The sequence below is a fragment of the Salvelinus fontinalis genome, chromosome 25 (genome assembly GCF_029448725.1).
Source record: "Salvelinus fontinalis isolate EN_2023a chromosome 25, ASM2944872v1, whole genome shotgun sequence".
Taxonomy (NCBI): domain Eukaryota; kingdom Metazoa; phylum Chordata; class Actinopteri; order Salmoniformes; family Salmonidae; genus Salvelinus; species Salvelinus fontinalis.
The window spans coordinates 36,950,800-36,977,625 of NC_074689.1; the positions used below are offsets into that span (position 1 = coordinate 36,950,800).

Consider the following 26,826-nt stretch of genomic DNA (forward strand, 5'->3'; position numbering starts at 1 on the left):
AGTGCACTACTTTCGACCAGGGCTGGCACCCTATTCCCTATATAGTGCACTACTTTTAACCAGGATCCTATTCCTTTTACAGTGCACTATATAGGGAATAGGGTGCCAGCCCTGGTCGAAAGTAGTGCACTAAATAGGGAATAGGGTGCCAGCCCTGGTCGAAAGTAGTGCACTAAATAGGGAATAGGGTGCCAGCCCTGGTCGAAAGTAGTGCACTAAATAGGGAATAGGGTGCCAGCCCTGGTCTAAAGTAGTGCACTAAATAGGGAATAGGGTGCCAGCCCTGGTCTAAAGTAGTGCACTAAATAGGGAATAGGGTGCCAGCCCTGGTCGAAAGTAGTGCACTAAATAGGGAATAGGGTGCCATCAGAGGCAAACGGCCTTCTCTGTGGCCACAGTTTCCTCATCTGAATTTGTCGTTTCACAGAGTTCCTCTGAAAGGTGAAACTGACGTTTTTTTTAATAAGTAAACAAGTCAGGAAGCCTCCTTTCAGGCCCAGTGTTTAGAGCCAACTACCGTTTCAGGGACCCTGCCGTTTGCCATCAGCGTTCCTCTCAGGTGAGCTCAGGGGCAGAGGGTGAGACCGAAGGGTGTAGAGACAGCCTACATCAGAATGACACACGATTCCCTATATAGTGCAGTACTTTTATGGCAGCCTATTCCCTATTTTCGTGCACTACTTTTGACCAGATCTCAGGGCTCTGGTCAAAAGTAGTGCACTGAATTAGAGAATAGGGTGCCAGTTGAGACGTCATCGGAGACAGGCGCACGTCAGCGCCCCCTCAGGAAGCACTGCGCTCAGATCTTTCATTCGGCTTTCCCGATGTTTTGTCCCTATTCCAAACAACCAATGAGACCTGGTTTCGTTATGATTCATTAGCATTGAAATGACCCCCTTTTACTAGTGTTCGGGGTATTTCTGAGCCGGTACTCAAGGTTCATACAGTATGTCATTTATAATTTCTGTAATAATTGTAATGATAAAAAGGGTAGTTATGCTACTTTTTTAGTATTACATACATTATATTTTACATTTTTAAAGTGCATTCACAGATAGTAACTACTACACAGAACAGCAGAATACTTATAGAGATTAAAGGACAGTTGAACAAGCAGGAACAGTGGAAAGTGTGTCAAGAGATTAAAATAAATTAGACATCTTTCATTTATTGGCAGGTCAGTCAAAGAGTCTATGACATATCAAAGAGAAAGTCCCGTAGCGACGTCATCATAGCAACGTCAACGTCCATAGCAACGTCTTCCTCTTCACTTGACCCTATAACAGCTAGATGGCCATAGCCTGTAAAGACAGACAACAGTGCCACCTTGTGTTCACTGTTATGCATTGCACATCCTGAATCCACATATAGGGGCTGGGTCTCACTAGCGTGGAGTGACTTCCTTGTGTTCTCTCCTTCATCTCAGCTGAAGGCGACCAGACCTGAAAGGTCAAATATCACACTCCTTTTTTTTATTTTTTATTTTTTATTTTTTATAAATTTTATCCCCTTTTCTCCCCAATTTTCGTGGTATCCAATCGCTAGTAATTACTATCTTGTCTCATCGCTACAACTCCCGTACGGGCTCGGGAGAGACGAAGGTCGAAAGCCACGCGTCCTCCGAAGCACAACCCAACCTAGCCGCACTGCTTCTTTAACACAGCGCGCCTCCAACCCGGAAGCCAGCCGCACCAATGTGTCGGAGGAAACACCGTGTACCTGTCCCCCTTGGTTAGCGCACTGCGCCCGGCCCGCCACAGGAGTCGTATATCACACTCCTTTTTAACTGTTCAGGTCGTTCAGGTCTTTCAGGTCGTTCAGGTCGTTCAGAGCGGTGCAGGAAACAGGAGACGAGGAGATGAGGGTGCGTGAGAACGACCATATGCTATGATGTCACAAGACAACCTTAACGAAACCTGTCTGTCCAAGGTAACGCCTGCAGCAGCTGTATGACTGGAGCATACTGTAAAGACAACAGCAGCTGTATGACGGCAGCGTACTGTAAAGACAACAGCAGCTGTATGACGGTAGCGTACTGTAAAGACAACAGCAGCTGTATGACGGTAGCGTACTGTAAAGACAACAGCAGCTGTATGACTGGAGCATACTGTAAAGACAACAGCAGCTGTATGACTGTAGCGTACTGTAAAGACAACAGCAGCTGTATGACTGCAGCGTACTGTAAAGACAACAGCAGCTGTATGACTGGAGCATACTGTAAAGACAACAGCAGCTGTATGACTGTAGCGTACTGTAAAGACAACAGCAGCTGTGTGACTGGAGCATACTGTAAAGACAACAGCAGCTGTATGACTGTAGCGTACTGTAAAGACAACAGCAGCTGTATGACTGTAGCGTACTGTAAAGACAACAGCAGCTGTATGACTGTAGCGTACTGTAAAGACAACAGCAGCTGTATGACTGTAGCGTACTGTAAAGACAACAGCAGCTGTATGACGGTAGCGTACTGTAAAGACAACAGCAGCTGTATGACTGGAGCATACTGTAAAGACAACAGCAGCTGTATGACTGTAGCGTACTGTAAAGACAACAGCAGCTGTATGACTGCAGCGTACTGTAAAGACAACAGCAGCTGTATGACTGGAGCATACTGTAAAGACAACAGCAGCTGTATGACTGTAGCGTACTGTAAAGACAACAGCAGCTGTGTGACTGGAGCATACTGTAAAGACAACAGCAGCTGTATGACTGTAGCGTACTGTAAAGACAACAGCAGCTGTATGACTGTAGCGTACTGTAAAGACAACAGCAGCTGTATGACTGTAGCGTACTGTAAAGACAACAGCAGCTGTATGACTGTAGCGTACTGTAAAGACAACAGCAGCTGTATGACGGCAGCGTACTGTAAAGACAACAGCAGCTGTATGACTGTAGCATACTGTAAAGACAACAGCAGCTGTATGACTGTAGCGTACTGTAAAGACAACAGCAGCTGTATGACTGCAGCGTACTGTAAAGACAACTGATAAGAGAAGGTTGCAGTGACTTAATAACCAAAAGGATGACAGTCAGAGTTCACCAACCAGGCAGTCCAACAAACAGAGTTTGTCTTAGTAGCTCTGTTTCTCCTACCCATCCCTCAGCTGTGTACCAAAACAAAGTGTCTGGGTGTCCACTTTGTTTTTCGAACGCCTGACTGCCATTTTAACTCGTCCATCGAATCAAAGCGGCAAATAGGAAGACGAGGCTCAGAGCTGTAGGAAGTTCCTAATTCTCACCATGTTGTCTGGCATCTCTGTTTCTCTCTCCTGTCCCATGTGTCCATCCAACTCATCTGCCTGTAGACTCCTCCCTCTGGGATGGCAGACAGTATAATACAGGACCAGACAGGCCAGCCCTAGAACGGTCCCTCCAAATATCAGCAGAGTCACCGGCCAAAAGTACTCAGTAGCGTTAACCTCTGGCCTCACCAGAACCAGCAGCAAAGGACAAGAGAGGTTCACTAACGCAAAGAGAACGTAGTACACAGCCATCGGCCAACTGGCATCCTGTCCTTTCACGTTAAAGAATGTGAATATGAGGACGACTCCCACGATGATCCGATAGAGCCTCTCTAGACCTTTAGACGTGCAGAAGTCCGTACGGACCCAATGGGCCCAGACGGTTCCAGCCAGCCAGACGACAGCCATTCCCAGGGTACTGTAGGGGCTGAGGATGAGGAAGAGGCTGAGGCTGAGGATGTGAGAGGTGATGGTCAACAGCTTGTACAGGAGGTAGACGAAGGTAGGGAGGCCAGAAGGCATCTCTCGGACCTGGGGATGTTATATATTCATTATTATAATTTTATATATACATATATATATAAATATATATATATCACTATATGATCATATGATTATGTTATTATATATTAATATATTATATATCATTATTATATTACCTGGGGTAAGGATCGGCGGAGACACCGGCGGTAGTCCACTATAGCCCAGGCGATGTTGATGAATGAGCCCACCATGCAGATGCCTGGACAGGGGAAGATGAGACACAGATTAGAGAAGGATCTTGCAATACAGGCATGTGAGAGACAGGCATGTGAGAGACAGACATGTGAGAGACAGACATGTGAGAGACAGACATGTGACAGACAGGCATGTGAGAGACAGACATGTGAGAGACAGACATGTGCGAGACAGACATGTGAGAGACAGACATGTGACAGACAGGCATGTGAGAGACAGACATGTGAGAGACAGACATGTGCGAGACAGACATGTGAGAGACAGACATGTGACAGACAGGCATGTGAGAGACAGACATCTGAGAGACAGACATGTGCGAGACAGGCATGTGACAGACAGACATCTGAGAGACAGACATGTGCGAGACAGACATGTGAGAGACAGGCATGTGAGAGACAGACATGTGAGAGACAGACATGTGAGAGACAGACATGTGAGAGACAGGCATGTGACAGACAGGCATGTGACAGACAGGCATGTGACAGACAGGCATGTGAGAGACAGACATGTGAGAGACAGACATCTGAGAGACAGACATGTGAGAGACAGGCATGTGAGAGACAGACATGTGCGAGACAGACATGTGAGAGACAGACATGTGAGAGAGAGACATGTGAGAGACAGACATGTGAGAGACAGACATGTGAGAGAGAGACATGTGACAGACAGGCATGTGACAGACAGACATGTGAGAGACAGACATGTGCGAGACAGACATGTGAGAGACAGACATGTGACAGACAGACATGTGAGAGACAGGCATTTGAGATATTTGCGGTAGTGGTAAACACGCTTACACTCACAAGAAGAGCAGCAGATCTAGTGTGGTTCTAGTGTGGTTCTAGTCTAGCTCTAGTCTGGTTCTAGTGTGGTTCTAGTCTAGCTCTAGTCTGGTTCTAGTGTGGTTCTAGTCTAGCTCTAGTCTGGTTCTAGTGTGGTTCTAGTCTAGCTCTAGTCTGGTTCTAGTGTGGTTCTAGTCTAGCTCTAGTCTGGTTCTAGTGTGGTTCTAGTCTAGCTCTAGTCTGGTTCTAGTGTGGTTCTAGTCTAGTTCTAGTCTGGTTCTAGTCTGGTTCTAGTGTGGTTCTAGTCTGGTTCTAGTGTGGTTCTAGTCTGGTTCTAGTGTGATTCTAGTCTGGTTCTAGTGTGGTTCTAGTCTAGTTCTAGTGTGGTTCTAGTCTAGTTCTAGTGTGGTTCTAGTCTAGTTCTAGTGTGGTTCTAGTCTAGTTCTAGTGTGGTTCTAGTCTAGTTCTAGTGTGGTTCTAGTCTAGTTCTAGTCTAGCTCTAGTCTGGTTCTAGTCTAGTTCTAGTGTGGTTCTAGTCTAGTTCAGTGTGGTTCTAGTCTAGTTCTAGTGTGGTTCTAGTCTAGTTCTAGTGTGGTTCTAGTGTGGTCCAATTCTAGTTCTAGTGTGGTTCTAGTGTGGTTCTAGTGTGGTTCTAGTGTGGTTAAAGTGTGGTTCTAGTCTAGTTCTAGTCTGGTTCTAGTGTGTATATATTTTGGAGAGAAATGGGCAAGTCTCCCAAAAGTTGTGGCTGCAGTCTCTCTCTGTCTCTCTCTGTCTCTCTCTGTCTCTCTCTCTCTCTCTCTCTCTCTCTCTCTCTCTCCCTCTCTCTCTCTCCGTCTCTCTCTCTCTGTCTCTCTCTCTCTTTCTCTCTCTCTCTTTCTCTCTCTCTCCCTCCCTCTCCCTCCCTCTCTCTCTCTCTCTCTCTCTCTCTCTCTCTCCCTCTCTCTCTCTTGTTTGCGCTCTCTCTCTTTTTCTTTCTCTCTCTCTTTCTCTCTCTCTAACACACACAGTCTCCCTCTCTCTCTCTCTCTCTCGTTTGCTCTCTCTCTCTCTCTCTCTCTTATTTGCTCTCTCTCTCTCTCTAACACACACAGTCTCTCTCTCTTGTTTGCTCTCTCTCTTGTTTGCTCTCTCTCTAACACACACAGTCTCTCTCTCTCTCTCTCTTGGCTGTTGATACACTTGTTGAATTATGCAACAGAACTCGACAAAGGCAATTACTGAGGCAGTCTAGACAGAGCAGGTGAATGCAAGCAGGGTAGTCGGAGCAGGTGAGTGCAGGCAGCCTAGACAGAGCAGGTGAGTCCAGGCAGTCTAGACAGAGCAGGTGAGTGCAGAATGCCTAGACAGAGCAGGTGAGTGCAGGCAGTCTAGACAGAGCAGGTGAGTGCAGGCAGTCTAGACAGAGCAGGTGAGTGCAGGCAGCCTAGACAGAGCAGGTGAGTACAGGCTGTCTAGACAGAGTAGGTGAGTGCAGGCAGTCTAGACAGAGCAGGTGAGTGCAGGTAGGGTTCACAAAGCAGGTGAGTGCAGGTAGGGGACACAAAGCAGGTGAATGGAGGTAGAGTAGACAGAGCAGGTAAATACAGGTAGGGTAGACAGAGCAGGTAAATACAGGTAGGGTGAACAGAGCAGGTAAATACAGGTAGGGTAGACAGAACAGGTGAATACAGGTAGGGTGAACGGAACAGGTAAATACAGGTAGGGTAGACAGAACAGGTAAATACAGGTAGGGTAGACAGAGCAGGTGAATAGAGGTAGGGTACACAGAGCAGGTAAATACAGGTAGGGTGAACAGAGCAGGTAAATACAGGTAGGGTAGACAGAGCAGGTAAATACAGGTAGGGTAGACAGAGCAGGTAAATACAGGTAGGGTAGACAGAGCAGGTAAATACAGGTAGGGTAGACAGAGCAGGTAAATACAGGTAGGGTAGACAGAGCAGGTAAATACAGGTAGGGTAGACAGAGCAGGTAAATACAGGTAGGGTAGACAGAGCAGGTAAATACAGGTAGGGTAGACAGAGCAGGTGTATACAGGTAGGGTACACAGAGCAGGTAAATACAGGTAGGGTACACAGAACAGGTAAATACAGGTAGGGTAGACAGAGCAGGTAAATACAGGTAGGGTAGACAGAGCAGGTGAATACAGGTAGGGTACACAGAGCAGGTGAATACAGGTAGGGTAGACAGCACAGGTAAATACAGGTAGGGTACACAGAACAGGTAAATACAGGTAGGGTAGACAGAGCAGGTAAATACAGGTAGGGTAGACAGAGCAGGTGAATACAGGTAGGGTAGACAGAGCAGGTAAATACAGGTAGGGTAGACAGAGCAGGTAAATACAGGTAGGGTAGACAGAGCAGGTGAATACAGGTAGGGTAGACAGAGCAGGTAAATACAGGTAGGGTAGACAGAACAGGTGAATACAGGTAGGGTAGACAGAGCAGGTAAATACAGGTAGGATAGACAGAGCAGGTAAATACAGGTAGGGTAGACAGAGCAGGTAAATACAGGTAGGGTAGACAGAGCAGGTGAATACAGGTAGGGTAGACAGAGCAGGTAAATACAGGTAGGGTAGACAGAGCAGGTAAATACAGGTAGGGTAGACAGAGCAGGTAAATACAGGTAGGGTGAACAGAACAGGTAAATACAGGTAGGGTAGACAGAGCAGGTGAATACATGTAGGGTAGACAGATCAGGTAAATACAGGTAGGGTAGACAGAGCAGGTGAATACAGGTAGGGTAGACAGAGCAGGTAAATAAAGGTAGGGTAGACAGAACAGGTAAATACAGGTAGGGTAGACAGAACAGGTAAATACAGGTAGGGTAGACAGAGCAGGTAAATACAGGTAGGGTAGACAGAGAAGGTAAATAAAGGTAGGGTAGACAGAGCAGGTAAATACAGGTAGGGTAGACAGAACAGGTAAATACAGGTAGGGTAGACAGAGCAGGTAAATAAAGGTAGGGTACACAGAACAGGTAAATACAGGTAGGGTAGACAGCACAGGTAAATACAGGTAGGGTAGACAGAACAGGTAAATACAGGTAGGGTAGACAGAGGAGGTAAATACAGGTAGGGTAGACAGAGCAGGTAAATACAGGTAGGGTAGACAGAGCAGGTGAATACAGGTAGGGTAGACAGCACAGGTAAATACAGGTAGGATAGAAAGAGCAGGTAAATAAAGGTAGGGTAGACAGAGCAGGTAAATACAGGTAGGGTAGACAGAACAGGTAAATACAGGTAGGGTAGACAGAGCAGGTAAATACAGGTAGGGTAGACAGAGCAGGTAAATACAGGTAGGGTAGACAGAGCAGGTAAATACAGGTAGGGTAGACAGAACAGGTGAATACAGGTAGGGTGAACAGAGCAGGTGAATACAGGTAGGGTACACAGAACAGGTGAATACAGGTAGGGTAGACAGAGCAGGTGAATACAGGTAGGGTGAACAGAGCAGGTGAATACAGGTAGGGTGAACAGAACAGGTGAATACAGGTAGGGTACACAGAGCAGGTAAATACAGGTAGGGGACACAGAACAGGTGAATACAGGTAGGGTAGACAGAACAGGTAAATACAGGTAGGGTAGACAGAGCAGGTAAATACAGGTAGGGTACACAGAACAGGTAAATACAGGTAGGGTAGACAGAGCAGGTAAATACAGGTAAGGTAGACAGAGCAGGTGAATACAGGTAGGGTACACAGAACAGGTGTATACAGGTAGGGTACACAGAACAGGTACATACAGGTAGGGTAGACAGAGCAGGTAAATACAGGTAGGGTAGACAGCACAGGTAAATACAGGTAGGGTAGACAGAACAGGTAAATACAGGTAGGGTAGACAGAGGAGGTAAATACAGGTAGGGTAGACAGAGCAGGTAAATACAGGTAGGGTAGACAGAGCAGGTGAATACAGGTAGGGTAGACAGCACAGGTAAATACAGGTAGGATAGAAAGAGCAGGTAAATAAAGGTAGGGTAGACAGAGCAGGTAAATACAGGTAGGGTAGACAGAACAGGTAAATACAGGTAGGGTAGACAGAGCAGGTAAATACAGGTAGGGTAGACAGAGCAGGTAAATACAGGTAGGGTAGACAGAGCAGGTAAATACAGGTAGGGTAGACAGAACAGGTGAATACAGGTAGGGTGAACAGAGCAGGTGAATACAGGTAGGGTACACAGAACAGGTGAATACAGGTAGGGTAGACAGAGCAGGTGAATACAGGTAGGGTGAACAGAGCAGGTGAATACAGGTAGGGTGAACAGAACAGGTGAATACAGGTAGGGTACACAGAGCAGGTAAATACAGGTAGGGGACACAGAACAGGTGAATACAGGTAGGGTAGACAGAACAGGTAAATACAGGTAGGGTAGACAGAGCAGGTAAATACAGGTAGGGTACACAGAACAGGTAAATACAGGTAGGGTAGACAGAGCAGGTAAATACAGGTAAGGTAGACAGAGCAGGTGAATACAGGTAGGGTACACAGAACAGGTGTATACAGGTAGGGTACACAGAACAGGTACATACAGGTAGGGTAGACAGAGCAGGTAAATACAGGTAGGGTAGACAGAACAGGTAAATACAGGTAGGGTAGACAGAGCAAGTAAATACAGGTAGGGTAGACAGAGCAGGTAAATACAGGTAGGGTAGACAGAGCAGGTAAATACAGGTAGGGTAGACAGAGCAGGTAAATACAGGTAGGGTAGACAGAGCAGGTAAATACAGGTAGGGTAGACAGAGCAGGTGAATACAGGTAGGGTACACAGAACAGGTAAATACAGGTAGGGTAGACAGAGCAGGTAAATACAGGTAGGGTAGACAGAGCAGGTGAATACAGGTATGGTAGACAGAGCAGGTAAATACAGGTAGGGTAGACAGAGCAGGTGAATACAGGTAGGGTACACAGAGCAGGTGAATACAGGTAGGGTAGACAGCACAGGTAAATACAGGTAGGGTACACAGAACAGGTAAATACAGGTAGGGTAGACAGAGCAGGTAAATACAGGTAGGGTAGACAGAGCAGGTGAATACAGGTAGGGTAGACAGAGCAGGTAAATACAGGTAGGGTAGACAGAGCAGGTAAATACAGGTAGGGTAGACAGAGCAGGTGAATACAGGTAGGGTAGACAGAGCAGGTAAATACAGGTAGGGTAGACAGAGCAGGTAAATACAAGTAGGGTAGACAGAGCAGGTAAATACAGGTAGGGTGAACCCTTTGTATTAAAGTTTTCATATATGACGCACATATAATTTTCTTTATTTTAATATAAAATATTTTCACAAATTCCTGATTCTATATGAAAATGTTTATACAGTAAATTCTGAAAGTTTTCAGACCCCTTCACTCTTTCCAAATGTTGTTATGTTACAGCCTTATTCTAAAATGGATTAAATACATACAAATCCTCATTAATCTACACACAATACCCCATAATTACAAAGCGAAAACACGTTTTTTATTAAACAAAAAACAGAAATACCTTATTTACATAAGTATTCAGACCCTTTGCTGTGAGACTCAAAATTAAGCTCAGATCCATCCTGTTTCCATTGATCATCCTTGAGATGTTTCTACAACTTGATTGGAGTCTACATGTGGTAAATTTAATTGATTGGACATGATTTGGAAAGGCACACACCTGTCTATATAAGGTCTCACAGTTGACAGTGCATGTAACAACAAAAACCAAGCCATGAGGTCAAAGGAATTGTCCGTAGAGCTCCGAGACAGGATGATGTCGAGGCACAGATCTGGAGAAGGGTACCAAAACATTTATGCAGTATTGAAGGTCCAAGAACACAGTGGCCTCCATCATTCTTAAATGGAAGAAATGTGGGACCACCAAGACTCTTCCTAGAGCTGGCCACCCGGCCAAACTGAGCAATTGGGGGAGAAGGGTCTTGGTCAAGGAGGTGACCAAGAACTCGATGGTCACTCGGACAGAGCTCCAGAGTTCCTCTGTGGAGATGGGAAAACCTTCCAGAAGGACAACCATCTCTGCAGCACTCCATCAATCAGGCCTTTATTGTAGTGGCCAGACTGAAGCCACTCCTCAGTAAAAGGCACATGACACATGACAGCCCGCTTTGAGTTTGTCAATAGGCACCTATAGGACTCAGACGATGAAAAACAAGATTATCTGGTCTGATGAAGAGACTAGTCAGGTTTGAGATAAAGATGAAAGGAGCAAAGTACAGATAGATCCTTGATGAAAACCTGCTCCAGAGCGCTCAGGGCCTCAGACTGGGGCGAAGGTTCACCTTCCAGCAGGACAACGACCCTAAGCACACAGCCAAGACAACGCAGGAGTGGCTTTGGGACAAGTCTCTGAATGTCCTTGAGTGGCCCAGCCAGAGCTCGGACTTGAACCGGATTGAACATCTCTGGAGAGACCTGAAAATTGCTGTGCAGCGACGCTCCCCATCCAACCTGACAGAGATTGAGAGGATCTGCAGAGAAGAATGGGAGAACCTCCCCAAATACAGGTGTGCCAAGCTTGTAGCGTCATACCCAAGAAGACTCGATACTGTAATTGCTGCCAAAGGTGATTCAACAAAGTACTGAGTAAAGAGTCTGAATACTTATGTAAATGTTTACTTATGTACATAAATAAAAACAGTTTTTGGTTTGTTATTATGGGGTATTGTGTGTAGATTGATGAGGGAAATAAACGATTTAATACATTTTAGAATAAGGCTGTAACGTAACAAAATGTGGAAAAGGTGAAGGGGTCTGAATACTTTCCGAATGTAATTTTTTTAAATATATACATTTTACAATCAATTTAATACCTGAATTCCACCAAAATTCCTGAACTCCATTCATTACTTGTCCAATCCAGTAAAATGTTTTATGTGCTATAATTCTATCAATATCTGATGGATTTTATAACAAATCTAAAAGTTTGGAGAATATTCAACTGTCGCCTTCATTAGTTGTTTTTAAAACCTTTAAAAATAGTTTTTAAAATCTTTTATCAATTCTGACGACCGTTGCTACAGTACTCACATTGTAGTATGGACCTGTGTCCGTGACCCAGCATAATGTAGAGTTGGAGGACTAGCTGTGGAACGCTCTCAAGGAACGTCTCAAACAGTTTGAGCATGCTCAGATCAGTCGCTCGGCCAAACAGGGCCAGGTGCACATCTCTGGGGCATTCAACAGGCCCAAGAGGCTTGGAAAACACCGCCCTGTATCCCACCTTCAACAGGTCGTAGTACCTAACAGAAAGAGAGATGTGTATTGGTATAGAGATAGACTGACAGACGGATGGACAGGAGGGCAGACAGACAGACACCCTGAAACCAGCCTTCAACAGGTGGTAGTAACTGAACACATAGACTCTGTACTGGTACTCACTGTATATAGCCTGGTTATCATTATTCATTGACTCTGTACTGGTACTCACTGTATATAGCCTGGTTATCATTACTCATAGACTCTGTACTGGTACTCACTGTATATAGCCTGGTTATCATTACTCATTGACTCTGTGCTGGTACTCACTGTATATAGCCTGGTTATCATTACTCATAGACTCTGTACTGGTACTCACTGTATATAGCCTAGTTATCATTACTCATTGTGTATTTATTCCTCGTTATTATGTTTCCATGTTTCTCTCTGTATTGTTGAGAAGATCCGTAATGAAGCATTTCACTGTTAATCTTCACCTGTTGTTGACGAAGCATGTGATGAATAACATTTGATTTGATTAACAAAGCGAGAGAGATGTGTAAACATTTGGACACTAAATATAATTTACACGGAAAGTACAACTTATAAATGAGCTTAGTTCAACTAGTGTACCCCTTCAGAACCCACAATATACGCTTGTTTCACTCCAATGTTTGTAAACTAAGTAAATGTGAACAAACACTATGCATCCTCAAAACATGGTTAACACTCTAACTTTGGACGGTCAGTCCTGGCATCCCATAGATCTGTCTATTGATTTGAGAGTGGGTACATTTCTCCAGACTCGTCCCTCAGTTTTTTTTACCAAAACAGTGGTGTGGAGGATACTGTGTTATTGTTTAAACAGCTGATTGACTCTTTAAGTGACACGTTGCCAAGAGGATGTATGTTTTGGAATATTTATTATTCTGTATAATAAACAATAACTCCCGTGTGGCTCAGTTGGTAGAGCATGGCGCTTGCAACGCCAGGGTTGTGGGTTTGATTCCCACGGGGGGCCAGTACAAAAAAATAAAAAATATGAATGTATGTACTTGCAAGTCGCTCTGGAGAAGAGCGTCTGCTAAATGACTTAAATGTAAAAAATGTAAAAAAAAAAAAACTATTCTTCAAGGTAAGATGAAGATATTCTTGGCAAGAGGGTTCATGAGGAAGAGAAATACATCTGTTTAAGATTTGACACTGTAGATGTCTCACATCTGTAACATTTAGTAAAACAAGTGTGCGCGTTTTTAAAACTTATCAGAACAAAATTGCTCTTTGTACAGTTCAACACTTTTTAAAAAATCAATCACAGTTTATGTAAAATGCACTAATATTTATAGCTGTCCTTCTTTTCACTCTGTCGATTACGTTCGTGTTGTAGAGTAACTACAATGTTGTTGATCCATCCTCAGTTTTCTCCTATCACAGCCATTAAACTCTGTAACTGTTTTAAAGTCACCATTGGCCTCATGGTGAAATCTTTGAACGGTTTCCTTCCTCTCCGGCAACTGAGTTAGGAAGGACACCTGTATCTTTGTAGTGACTGGGTTGATACTCCATCCAAAGCCTAATTAATAACTTCACCATGCTCAAAGGGATATTCAGCGGATGTTTATTTGACATTTTTTTGTAACTCTCTAACAATCGGTGCCCTTCTTTGCAAAGCATTGGAAAACCTCCCTGCTCTTTGTGGTTGAATCTGTGCTTGAAAATTCACTACTCAATTGAGGGACTTTACAGATAAATGTATGTGTGGAGTACAGAGATGAGGTAGTCATTCAAAATCATGTTAAACACTATTATTGCACACGGAGTGAGTCCATGAAACGTATTATGTGACTTGTTAAGCACATGTCTACTCCTGAACTTATTTAGGCTTGTTATAACAAAAAGTTTGAGTACTTATTGACTCAAGACATTTCAGCTTTTCATATTTAATTAATTTGTAAAAATGTCTAAAAACATTATTCTACTTTAAGACATTACGGGGGGTTTGTGTGTAGATCAGTGACACAAAATCTCAATTGTAGCAATTTTAAATTCAGACATAACATAACACAACACAATAACAACACATAACACAACACAACATAACACAATATGGAAAAAGTCAAGGGGTGTGAACACTTTCGGAAGGCACTTTAGAGACAGACAGAAAGACAAGAATGTGGTATTTCCAGTCTGCACAGGTACAGTATGTAATGCTACTACTATGGTAAGTCCAGTCTACACATAACATTACCACTATGCCCAAGTAACATACTTGAGATGCCATTCATTTTACCGGAAGACTGTTGACTCTCACTTCCTGAGAATGCCAGATGATGTGTAAAGACAGAGAGAATATAAGGACTGTTGACAAGTCCCTCTCACTTCCTGAGAATGCCAGATGATGTGTAAAGACAGAGAGAATATAAGGACTGTTGACAAGTCCCTCTCACTTCCTGAGAATGCCAGATGATGTGTAAAGACAGAGAGAATATAAGGACTGTTGACAACTCCTTCTCACTTCTTGAGAATACCAGATGATGTGTAAAGACAGAGAGAATATAAGGACTGTTGACAAGTAACTCTCACTTCCTGAGAATGCCAGATGATGTGTAAAGACAGAGAGAATATAAGGACTGTTGACAAGTCCCTCTCACTTCCTGAGAATGCCAGATGATGTGTAAAGACATAGAGAATATAAGGACTGTTGACAACTCCTTCTCACTTCTTGAGAATACCAGATGATGTGTAAAGACAGAGAGAATATAAGGACTGTTGACAAGTCCCTCTCACTTACTGAGAATGCCAGATGATGTGTAAAGACAGAGAGAATATAAGGACTGTTGACAAGTCCCTCTCGCTTCCTAAGAATGCCAGATGATGTGTAAAGGCAGAGAGAATATAAGGACTGTTGACAAGTCCCTCTCACTTCCTGAGAATGCCAGATGATGTGTAAAGACAGAGAGAATATAAGGACTGTTGACAAGTCCCTCTCACTTCCTGAGAATGCCAGATGATGTGTAAAGACAGAGAGAATATAAGGACTGTTGACAAGTCCCTCTCACTTCCTGAGAATGCCAGATGATGTGTAAAGACAGAGAGAATATAAGGACTGTTGACAAGTCCCTCTCACTTCCTGAGAATGCCAGATGATGTGTAAAGACAGAGAGAATATAAGGACTGTTGACAAGTCCCTCTCACTTCCTGAGAATACCAGATGATGTGTAAAGACAGAGAGAATATTAAGACATGGAGTTTCAGTCCCATGCAAGAGAACACAGTCTTATCTGTCATTGTACTTGTCTTTGTGTTAAATAAGTCTGACTTTATAACACTAACCTGCATCTAAAGATCTGATTTCAAAAGATACCAGGATACAAAGGCTAAATAACTGTCAAAGATGAAAATTACTTTTGGATTATTTCGTCATCCCCTCGGGGAAGTGTATTATCGTGTGTATATCTTGTGAACATCACAAGCGAACGTCACTATGAAGTTGAGAATAAATGTAATATTCATATATGTCACCTAATACCTTCACATACCTGGTAAAGATGCCCGTCTGCATGACATGGAGTCCAATCAGTCCTCCTCTATTCATACAAGATATCAGCCCATCTCCACCAGGGTTAACAAGGGGTTTTCTCATGTCATCTCTGTACCAGGTGTAGCTGAAGACCTGTGTGGCTGCCGATGAGACCGCCACAGAGACTAGAGTCAGTCCAGCCCAGACCAGGTCTCCGACCAGGAAGTACTTCACTGCTAGTCCCACATCTGTCACAATGTCCACCAGGTAAAAGCCCAGTCCTACGACTGTACAGATCCATCGTGTTTTAGTGAACTCAGGGTCTGTTTGAAGCATGTTTGTTGGTCAGTTTTCACTCAATGACAAGAAGTCACTAAGTCGATGACTAAAGTGAAAATTCTGTAAATGTAAATCTTCTGGGTGATTGATTGAGCTTGTTTTTGGGGGGGAGTTGTTGGTTCTGGAATGACTTATATGCATAGTTGCTATGGGGAGGAATGGTCTGTCCTTAATCCCACGAGGTTGCCTGCCTCCCATATGAACAATGCTTCCCGACAGGTCTGGGATTTCCGAGATTATACTGTCCACAAGAACATCTCAATACCCTGTAAAAGAAGAATACAGAATTTTAGGACCAGAAATCAGATATATCATAAATAGAATTTAGTCAGATGCATAAATTATGTTTAAAACCATTATAAACTATTCACATATAAATAAAACAGTCAAATCCATACATTGCCGTGACTGTAGTTGAGCTCAGATGATGTGTCCTGTTTCTCTGATTTCACATTACCCTTTGCCTTCTTTTCTCTCATCATAAACTCTTGATAATGAACTGCTGGCGGAGCGGCAGGTAGCCTAGCAGGTAAGAGTGTCGGGCCAGTAACCCAAAGTTCACTGGTTTGTATCCCCTGAGCTGACGAGGTGAAAAATCTGTCTGTGCCCTTGTGCAAGGCACTTTTTTTATTTATTTTTTATTTCACCTTTATTGAACCAGGTGGGCTAGTTGAGAACAAGTTCTCATTTACAACTGCGACCCTGGCCAAGATAAAGCAACGCAGTGCGACACAAACAACAACACAGAGTTACACATGGAATAAACAAAACATACAGTCAATAACACAGAAGAAAAAAGAAAAGTCTATATACAGTGAGTACAAATGAGGTAAGATAAGGGAGTTAAGGCAATAAACAGGCCATGGAATGGTAGATGTGCAGAAGATGAATGTGCAAGTAGAGATACTGGGATGCAAAGGAGCAAGATAAATAAATAAATACAGTATGGGGATGAGGTAGGTAGATAGATGGGCTGTTTACAGATGGGCTATGTACAGGTGCAGTTATCTGTGAGCTGCTCTGAGTCATTGGCAGCAGAGAACTGGAAGGAAAGGCGGCCAAAAGAGGAATTGTCTTTGGGGGTGACCAGTGAAATACACCTGCTGGAGCGTGTGCTACGGGTGAGCACACAACAACCAATCAGTTTCATCTAACAGGTGAGTAGAGCACACTACAACCAAACAATTTCATCTAACAGGTGAGCAGAGCACACAACAGCCAATCAGTTTCATCTAACAGGTGAGCAGAGCACACAACAGCCAATCAGTTTCATCTAACAGGTGAGCAGAGCACACAACAGCCAATCAGTTTCATCTAACAGGTGAGCAGACCACACAACAGCCAATCAGTTTCATCTAACAGGTGAGCAGAGCACACAACAGCCAATCAGTTTCATCTAACAGGTGAGCAGACCACACAACAGCCAATCAGTTTCATCTAACAGGTGAGCAGAGACACAACAGCCAATCAGTTTCATCTAACAGGTGAGCAGAACACACAACAGCCAATCAGTTTCATCTGACAGGTGAGCAGAGCACACAACAGCCAATCAGTTTCATCTAACAGGTGAGCAGAGCACACAACAGCCAATCAGTTTCATCTAACAGGTGAGCAGACCACACAACAGCCAATCAGTTTCATCTAACAGGTGAGTAGAGCACACTACAACCAATCAGTTTCATCTAACAGGTGAGCAGAGCACACAACAGCCAATCAGTTTCATCTAACAGGTGAGCAGACCACACAACAGCCAATCAGTTTCATCTAACAGGTGAGCAGACCACACAACAGCCAATCAGTTTCATCTAACAGGTGAGCAGAGACACAACAGCCAATCAGTTTCATCTAACAGGTAAGCAGACCACACAACAGCCAATCAGTTTCATCTAACAGGTGAGCAGACCACACAACAGCCAATCAGTTTCATCTGACAGGTGAGCAGAGCACACAACAGCCAATCAGTTTCATCTAACAGGTGAGCAGACCACACAACAGCCAATCAGTTTCATCTGACAGGTGAGCAGAGCACACAACAGCCAATCAGTTTCATCTAACAGGTGAGCAGACCACACAACAGCCAATCAGTTTCATCTGACAGGTGAGCAGAGCACACAACAGCCAATCAGTTTCATCTAACAGGTGAGCAGACCACACAACAGCCAATCAGTTTCATCTAACAGGTGAGCAGAGCACACAACAGCCAATCAGTTTCATCTAACAGGTGAGCAGAGACACAACAGCCAATCAGTTTCATCTAACAGGTGAGCACTCCCTCCCTGTCCTGAACAACTCCTGTAGCAACTAGTTCTGTTTGTTGTGTCATTTTTCAAACTTAAGCCTTTTTCAAACAATCCCAACAACCAGCCAGTTATTCTGAAACCAAGGTCAACAATCTAAGGGCTGGGGTTGCTACGGTGACATATGGAATTGTTTTAAGAAGGTCTTACCATGGATCATTCAGCTATTTGATTTTGAAAAAATATCTACAAATGATTTTGATCAAATATTGAATTTAGTCATACTTCTATTAGCCTGTAGAAACAGTAGAAACACGTGGAATAACACATTCATACATGGAAAAAGAAATGGTAAAAAAATATATAAATTATGAAAAGGAAGTGTGTTTGGAAGTATCTCTCCTATATCTGAGAGATATAAGAAAGACCTGAATAAAATAAACACATTTTTTTTATATTTTTTTTTTACTGTGGAATGATCCATTTACTTCCATTCATTTGGCAGCCCAATACTGGGTTACCTTCAGACGAGTCCCGTGACACTTGTGTCGGAGAACTGAAACGGAGAACATCCCCATGTTCCTGAGAGTCTCGTCGTTCCATAAAGGAGTACATATTAGTTTTCACAAACCCCAAACCGTTCTGACAAACGCCGCTCTGACATCAGCGGAGTGAGACTCATCCCATGGAAATGTGTGATATGTCTTCAAATGACGGATTTTAACGGACATTTTTATTAGGCTGACTAGATTGACGCGTGGGTCAGTCGACTACGTTTTTAAAAATGAAACAGTTCTACATCATGCTAGTCAACCATCGGTCTCTTTACATCCCCCCTCCACACAGTACATGTCCTCAATCATTGTAACTCAAAGGGAGAACAGAGATAAGATCAGTCAAGGGAAACAGTATATATTAGGTGAAGCATAGCGGTACTCACTGACGTGTCGTCACTGATCCACAGTCTACAGTCAGTGAAACAGGTGACCAAACACACAGCTCCACAGTCTACAGTCAGTGAAACAGGTGACCAAACACACAGCTCCACAGTCTACAGTCAGTGAAACAGGTGACCAAACACACTGCTCCACAGTCTACAGTCAGTGAAACAGGTGACCGTTCTATAGCTCCACCCTAGTGTTAACTGTAACCAACACACCTAGCAAGCAATCATATGACATAATTGATTCAACGACTGGGCTGTGTGTGTGTGTGTGTGTGTGTGTGTGTGCGTGCATGCGTGCGTGCGTGCGTGCGTGCGTGTGTGTGTGTGTGTGTGTGAGGGTTATACCAGTGACTTGTGAGCTGACGTTTGTGTGTTGACAGGAGTTAACTACTGCAGACATACCACAATAAGCAAAGTCCACATTCCAGTGGAGATTCCGTCTCAGGCTTTAGGTGTGCCAGAACTACTCTTTAAACATAACGTGTGAGAGGGATTGTGCACATGGATGTGTGTGTGTGTGTGTGTGTGTGTGTGTGTGTGTGTGTGTGTGTGTGTGTGTGTGTGTGTGTGTGTGTGTGTGTGTGTGTGTGTGTGTGTGTGTGTGTGTGTGTGTGTGTGTGTGTGTGTGTCTACTTGTGTGTGCATGTACTGTTGTATACAACTGCAGCCAGAGGTAGAATCAGTGAGCTAGGGGAATATATGAAGTCACAATGTTCTCACAATGTTCTCACCTGAAAATAGCCATGCAGCAACACTCCAACCTGACAAAGCTTGAGAGGATCTGCAGAGAAGAATGGGAGAAACTCCCCAAATACAGGTGTGCCAAGCTTGTAGCGTCATACCCAAGAAGACTCGAGGCTGTAATTGCCTCCAAGGGTCCTTCAACAAAGTACTGAGTAAAGGGTCTGAATACCTATGTAAATGTGATATTTCTGTTTATTTTTAATACAGTTGCAAAAATGTATAAAAACCTGTTTTTGCTTTGTCATTATGCGGTATTGTGATGTCATTATGGAGTTTTGTGATGTCATTATGGAGTTTTGTGATGTCATTATGGAGTATTGTGATGTCATTATGCGGTAATGTGTGTAGATTGAGAGAATATATTTTTTTTAAAGCCATTTACAATAAGGCTGTAACGTACCAAAATGTGGAAAAAAGTCAAAGGGTCTGAATACTTTCCGAATGCACTGTACAGGGAAAAAGTCAGATATCAGGATATTCTATTTAAAACAGGTAGTTATTTATTTATTTAAAAAAATGGAAATGGTTGCTCTCAACAAAATATACTCTCACAGTAATAACACTCTACGTTGAAACTTCCAGAATAAAAGGTGTGCTTTTATACATTTTACATGTTCCCAGGGGAAACACTGACAAAAACTATAGTTCCTACGTACCTTGTCACAGTATGCCTGGGCTATTGAGTAAACAGTATGCCTGGGCTATTGAGTAAACAGTATGCCTGGGCTATTGAGTAAACAGTATGCCTGGGCTATTGAGTAAACAGTACGCCTGGGCTATTGAGTCAACAGTATGCCTGTACTATTGAGTAACACAGTATGCCTGGGCTATTGAGTAAACAGTATGCCTGTACTATTGAGTAACACAGTATGCCTGGGCTATTGAGTAAACAGTATGCCTGGGCTGTTGAGTAAACAGTATGCCTGGACTATTGAGTAAACAGTATGCCTGGGCTATTGAGTACCACAGTATGCCTGGGCTATTGAGTAAACAGTATGCCTGGGCTATTGAGTAAACAGTACGCCTGGTCTTACCCTTGACCTCCAGCACTGCTGTGGGGCCCAACAGACCATCCAGTGAGGCACCCAGGATCCCAGACCACTGTAACATGCTTGGCCCACTCTAACATGCTTGGTCCTAACCCCTGTAACATGCTTGGCCCACTCTAACATGCTTGGTCCTAACCCCTGTAACATGCTTGGCCCACTCTAACATGCTTGGTCCTAACCCCTGTAACATGCTTGGCCCACTCTAACATGCTTGGTCCTAACCACTGTAACATGCTTGGTCCTAACCCCTGTAACATGCTTGGTCCTAACCCCTGTAACATGCTTGGTCCTAACCCCTGTAACATGCTTGGTCCTAACCCCTGTAACATGCTTGGCCCACTGTAACATGCTTGGTCCTAACCCCTGTAACATGCTTGGCCCACTGTAACATGCTTGGTCCTAACCCCTGTAACATGCTTGGCCCACTGTAACATGCTTGGTCCTAACCCCTGTAACATGCTTGGTCTTAACCCCTATAACATGCTTGGTCCTAACCCCTGTAACATGCTGGGTCCAAACCCCTGTAACATGCTTGGTCCTAACCACTGTAACATGCTTGGCCCACTATAACATGCTTGGTCCTAACCACTGTAACATGCTTGGTCCTAACCACTATAACATGCTTGGTCCTAATCCCTGTAACATGCTTGGTCCTAACCCCTGTAACATGCTTGGCCCACTGTAACACGCTTGGCGCTCTGTAACATGCTTGGTCCTAACCACTGTAACATGCTTGGTCCTAACCCCTGTAACATGCTTGGTCCTAACCCCTGTAACATGCATGGTCCTAACCCCTGTAACATGCTTGGTCCTAACCCCTGTAACATGCTTGGTCCTAACCCCTGTAACATGCTTGGTCCTAACCCCTGTAACATGCTTGGTCCTAACCCCTGTAACATGCATGGTCCTAACCCCTGTAACATGCTTGGCCCTAACCCCTGTAACATGCTTGGTCCTAACCACTGTAACATGCTTGGTCCTAACCCCTGTAACATGCTTGGTCCACTGTAACATGCTTGGTCCTAACCCCTGTAACATGCTTGGTCCTAACCCCTGTAACATGCTTGGTCCTAACCACTGTAACATGCTTGGTCCTAACCCCTGTAACATGCTTGGTCCTAACCCCTGTAACATGCTTGGTCCTAACCACTGTAACATGCTTGGTCCTAACCCCTGTAACATGCTTGGTCCTAACCCCTGTAACATGCTTGGTCCTAACCCCTGTAACATGCTTGGTCCTAACCACTGTAACATGCTTGGTCCTAACCCCTGCTCTCTCTATCACTGCTGTCCGTCATCCTCCCTCTCCTCCATGTTGTGCCAGTTGGTGTTGGTGCGCTGTCCAACTGTTGCCTGCCGTATAGCCTCCTGCTGCTCCACAGACAGCACCATGCCAGCCAGGATGCCTGCATGCCCCAGGTGCCCTTGTTTTTGAACAACGTCCGGTACAGACAGGGATAACAGGGAGGGGTAGTAGTAGTTCTGGCTCAGGATCAAGGAGCCAGGCCATTCCACTGAACCTGCACCGGAGACGAATCCTTAGCCACTGAAGATCCTCCTCTGTGGGCTCTCGGGACAGAGGGTTGTAGTCTTCAGCCGGGTACAGGTCCTCCAACTGACTGCACCTGGCTGGGTACAGGTCCTCCAACTGACTGCACCTGGCCGGGTACAGGTCCTCCAACTGACTGCACCTGGCTGGGCACGGCTGGCTTCCTGCACTCACATTCCACATCCGTACGGACGATATTGTGAACCAGCAAAAATAGATATAGCTACACTGATGAGCTCCACGGAGGCATTCACATGTTGTAGAGAGAATCCCCTGGTCACCTATAGAAACCTGCCAACAGGAAGTGGTCACCTATAGAGACCTGCCAACAGGAAGTGGTCATCTATAGAATCCTGCCAACAGGAAGGAGGTTAAGTGCCTCATGCATTTTAAATCATGACTTTGAACACTTTGAAATGCATTTGTTGTAAGACATGTGCTATATAAATAAAGTTTCACATTTAATATTAATTATTTAATAAACTGTAAAAAAAAAAAAAAAAAAAAAAAAAAAAAAAAAACATGAGGACAAGTGCAGTTTAATTGATAATCTGTGATTTTATCAGTTGACATATGAGTCATATAGTGGGAAGGATCCTATAAATCAGGACAGTGTGAATGCATGTACCACTCTGAATAAATAAATACTGTGCCTTTGGAGATGTGTCTCTGGTTATGAAACTACAATACAGGCTGGTTGTCTAAACAAAGTCCAATCTGAATGTCAATCGATTTTTAGATTCATTCTCAACAATGACAACATTCTAGAACTGAGTTATCACTCATCAAAGTCTGGTTTCCGTGGTAATCAGGTTAATGAATATATAATTGATTCAGTGTCTCTTTCCTTGTCGAATGTTGACAGCTGTATAGAACACAATGTATTGTTAAGATGCTGAAACTTAACTTACTAGCTACACTCACCGACACAGGATAAACGTTATCCCTCATGCTGGCCCTGACCAAACTGGTAAGTTACCCTTCACTACATGGCCAGACTTCTAGTGGTCTTCTCCACATGGCCAGACTGATAGTAGTCTTCTCCACATGGCCAGACTGATAGTGGTCTTCTCCACATGGCCAGACTGATAGTGGTCTTCTCCACATGGCCAGACTGATAGTGGTCTTCTCCACATGGCCAGACTAATGGTGAAAAAACAATTGGAACCATTTCCGTTTTTGACCACTAGATTTTTGACCACTAGATTTTTGACCACTAGATTTAATGGATATTATGACTCGTCCACTGGTATTATGACTCGTCCACTCTGACTATTGTAGGCCTAACAGGTTTAGTTATGTCTACACTTGCCACAGCAGAAATGCCTATTTAATGTTTGTGTACTCCTGTTGATTGGTTGAATTGACATATCAATAAGGTGTTAGGCCATTGGTCATGCTTACAGACAGGGGGAGATTGTCAACGTCAAGTCTTCCCAGTCTGATAATTCAAGAGCTAGGTCACGTTCTGAAACACTATATTCTATGTATGTATTTACAAATGTGTACAAGTGTTAACCGCGTTAACGGTGTACATTTCCTGACATAAAATACGTGACTCGTTTCAGAAAACTAGGTGTATGGCGCGGGTCACTACTTCACAGGAGAACCTTCTGAACATTAACTTCTTCTTCTATTTATCAAAATGTGTTTTTTTGGGGGGCGGAAATGTCTTCTGGAACATGTAAACTTTCATGTGCCTTAATAATAACAAACTTGTAATCCATCTGTAAATACGAATAAAGTTGTTAAATTACGAGCCTTGTTGGTTTAGCCATGGAACCTTCCCACTAGCCATGATTGGCTAAGATAATGAGTGGGCTGGACTAAGGGTTACCATGGCATCCGTGACACAGAGGGAGAAGCGTCTATCCATGTATACGGGTAAGATACTGTAGTCTAGCTAGCTACATTTTCAAATATTACACTTTTTAAAAAACATTTTGTCAGGAAGTTGTTTTCATTTCAAGTTAAAGCGTACTGTTAGGTAGCTAGCTAACGTTAGCTGGCTGGCTCGCTAGCTAACCTTACGTGTATCAAATCAAATCAAATTTTATTTGTCACATGCGCCGAATACAACAGTGAAATGCTTACTTACAAGTCCTTAACCAACAATGCAGTTTAAAGAAAAATACCAAAAAAAAGAAATAAAAGTAACAAATAATTAAAGAGCAGCAGTAAAATAACAATAGTGAGGTTATATACAGGGGGTACCGGTACAGAGTCAATGTGGAGGATATATACAGGGGGTACCGGTACAGAGTCAATGTGGAGGCTATATACAGGGGGTACCGGTACAGAGTCAATGTGGAGGCTATATACAGGGTGTACTGGTACAGAGTCAATGTGGAGGATATATACAGGGGGTACCGGTACAGAGTCAATGTGGAGGCTATATACAGGGGGTACCGGTACAGAGTCAATGTGGAGGCTATATACAGGGGGTACCGGTACAGAGTCAATGTGGAGGCTACCGGTACAGAGTCAATGTGGAGGCTATATACAGGGGGTACCGGTACAGAGTCAATGTGGAGGATATATACAGGGGGTACCGGTACAGAGTCAATGTGGAGGCTATATACAGGGGGTACCGGTACAGAGTCAATGTGGAGGCTATATACAGGGGGTACCGGTACAGAGTCAATGTGGAGGCTATATACAGGGGGTACCGGTACAGAGTCAATGTGGAGGTTATATACAGGTGGTACTGGTACAGAGTCAATGTGGAGGCTATATACAGGTGGGTACCAGTACAGAGTCAATGTGGAGGCTATATACAGGGGGGTACTGGTACAGAGTCAATGTGGAGGCTATATACAGGGTGTACCGGTACAGAGTCAATGTGGAGGCTATATACAGGGGGGTACCGGTACAGAGTCAATGTGGAGGTTATATACAGGGGGTACCGGTACAGAGTCAATGTGCTGGGGTACAGGTTAGTCGAGGTAATTGGGGTAATATGTACATGTAGGTAGAGTTAATAAAGTGACTACACATAGATAATAACAGAGAGTAGCAGCAGTGTAAAAGAGGAGGGGGGAGCAATGCAAATAGTCTGGGTAACCATTTGATTAGATGTTCAGGAATATTATGGATTGGGGTTAGAAGCTGTTTAGAAGACCTAGACTTGGCACTCCGGTAGCAGAGAGAGGAGTCTATGACTCGGGTGCCTGGAATCTTTGACAATTTTAAGGGCCTTCCTCTGACACCGCCTGGTATAGAGGTCCTGGATGGCAGGAAGCTTGGCCCCAGTGATGTACTGGGCCGTACGCATTACCCTCTGTAGTGCCTTGCGGTCGGAGGCCAAGCAGTTGCCGTACCAGGCGGTGATGCAACCAGTCAGGATGCTCTCTTCCTTGGACACCCGTAGTATAAACCAGCCTTTAGTCTTGAACTCTTTGGTTGTTTAGTACATGGCCTCACATGTGAATCCTTGAAGAGATGGGTGGGGCTAAAGCTTTAGAGGGTGTGAACGATGTTGAATGGGTGTAGACAAAGAAGAGCTCTCCAGTAGGTGTACCAAAACATTCAAGGGCCATTTTCTCAAAAGTGAGGTTACAAGTTTATCAACATTCAAAGCAGAATTACTTTCCTATTGTTCCTCAACTGTAGTGTATGATATACCAAAGTCTCTACTTTAATCTCATGTAAAAAAACACCATTTCAAATGTTGCTACATAAGACCGAATCGAGCCAGTCAGCCACATATATACTGAACTGAAAAATATAAATGTAACATGCTACCGGATCAACTTCCGGGTTGGAGCGAGCGGTCGCATACTACTTCGCTCCGCAGGTAGTATAACTTTTCATTACATTTCATTACATTTCATTATAGTACAACGGTTTGATTTGTCTAATCTTAGCAATTTCTTCTTAGCTAGCTACATAGCCGTCTTTGTATCAAAGATAATTGCGTAACTATCGTATTTCGTCGTCCTAACGTAGTCTACACTGCTATCTGCCCAGCAGCTAGCCAGCTAGCAAACGTCCACCGTCTACCGAATAGCAGCACTGTAGAAACTATTACACTCAACGGAACGACTTGATTAGTGTAGTGTTAGCTAGCTACATAGTTGTCTTTGCTGTCTTCGTATCCAAGATAATTGTGTAGTTTAGAGCGTGTAGTTCTAGAGTGATTATCTTAATTTACCGAGGTTAGCTAGCCAGCTATTTGTCGTCCTTAACGTAGGAGACACTGCTAGCTAGCCAACAGCTAGCCAACGTCTACCGAATAGAACTTCCGCACTCAACAACCCGGTCGCATTCCGCTTCGCTCCACAGGTAGTATCACATTTTCATTTCATTTCATTACAGTACAACGGTTTGATTTGTTTGATCGTAGCTAGCTACATAGCTAGCTACATAGCCGTCTTTGTATCAAAGATAATTGTGTAGTCTAGAGCGATTTTCTAGGTTAGCTAGCCAGCTATTGTCGTTCTTTTAACGCAACGTAACGTAATCAACACTGCTAGCTAGCTAGCTAGCCCCCGAATAGCAGCA

At 43.9% G+C, this 26,826-nt stretch overlaps 1 protein-coding gene across 1 annotated transcript; it reads right to left on the reverse strand.

Moving 5' to 3' along the window:
• Positions 1-2,951: 2,951 nt before the first annotated feature.
• On the reverse strand, positions 2,952-16,058 carry LOC129823255 (XK-related protein 9-like). Its single transcript, XM_055882174.1, has 4 exons — positions 15,479-16,058; positions 11,772-11,983; positions 3,902-3,984; positions 2,952-3,773 (listed from the first exon to the last, which is right to left on the reverse strand). The coding sequence occupies exons 1-4, from the start codon at positions 15,793-15,795 to the stop codon at positions 3,210-3,212; spliced, it is 1,176 nt and encodes a 391-aa protein (XP_055738149.1). The 5' UTR covers positions 15,796-16,058; the 3' UTR covers positions 2,952-3,209.
• Positions 16,059-26,826: the final 10,768 nt, after the last annotated feature.

What these genes read in the sequence shown, in the direction of transcription:
- LOC129823255 (XM_055882174.1), bottom strand. Translation starts at nt 15,795, where the DNA reads ATGCTTCAAACAGACCCTGAGTTCACTAAAACACGATGGATCTGTACA. An exon ending in ACACAGGTCCATACTACAAT is followed by an intron (nt 3,985 to 11,771) that starts GTGAGTACTGTA and finishes TCCCCTGTCCAG; the next exon opens with GCATCTGCATGGTGGGCTCA. An exon ending in TCCGCCGATCCTTACCCCAG is followed by an intron (nt 3,774 to 3,901) that starts GTAATATAATAA and finishes TAACATCCCCAG; the next exon opens with GTCCGAGAGATGCCTTCTGG.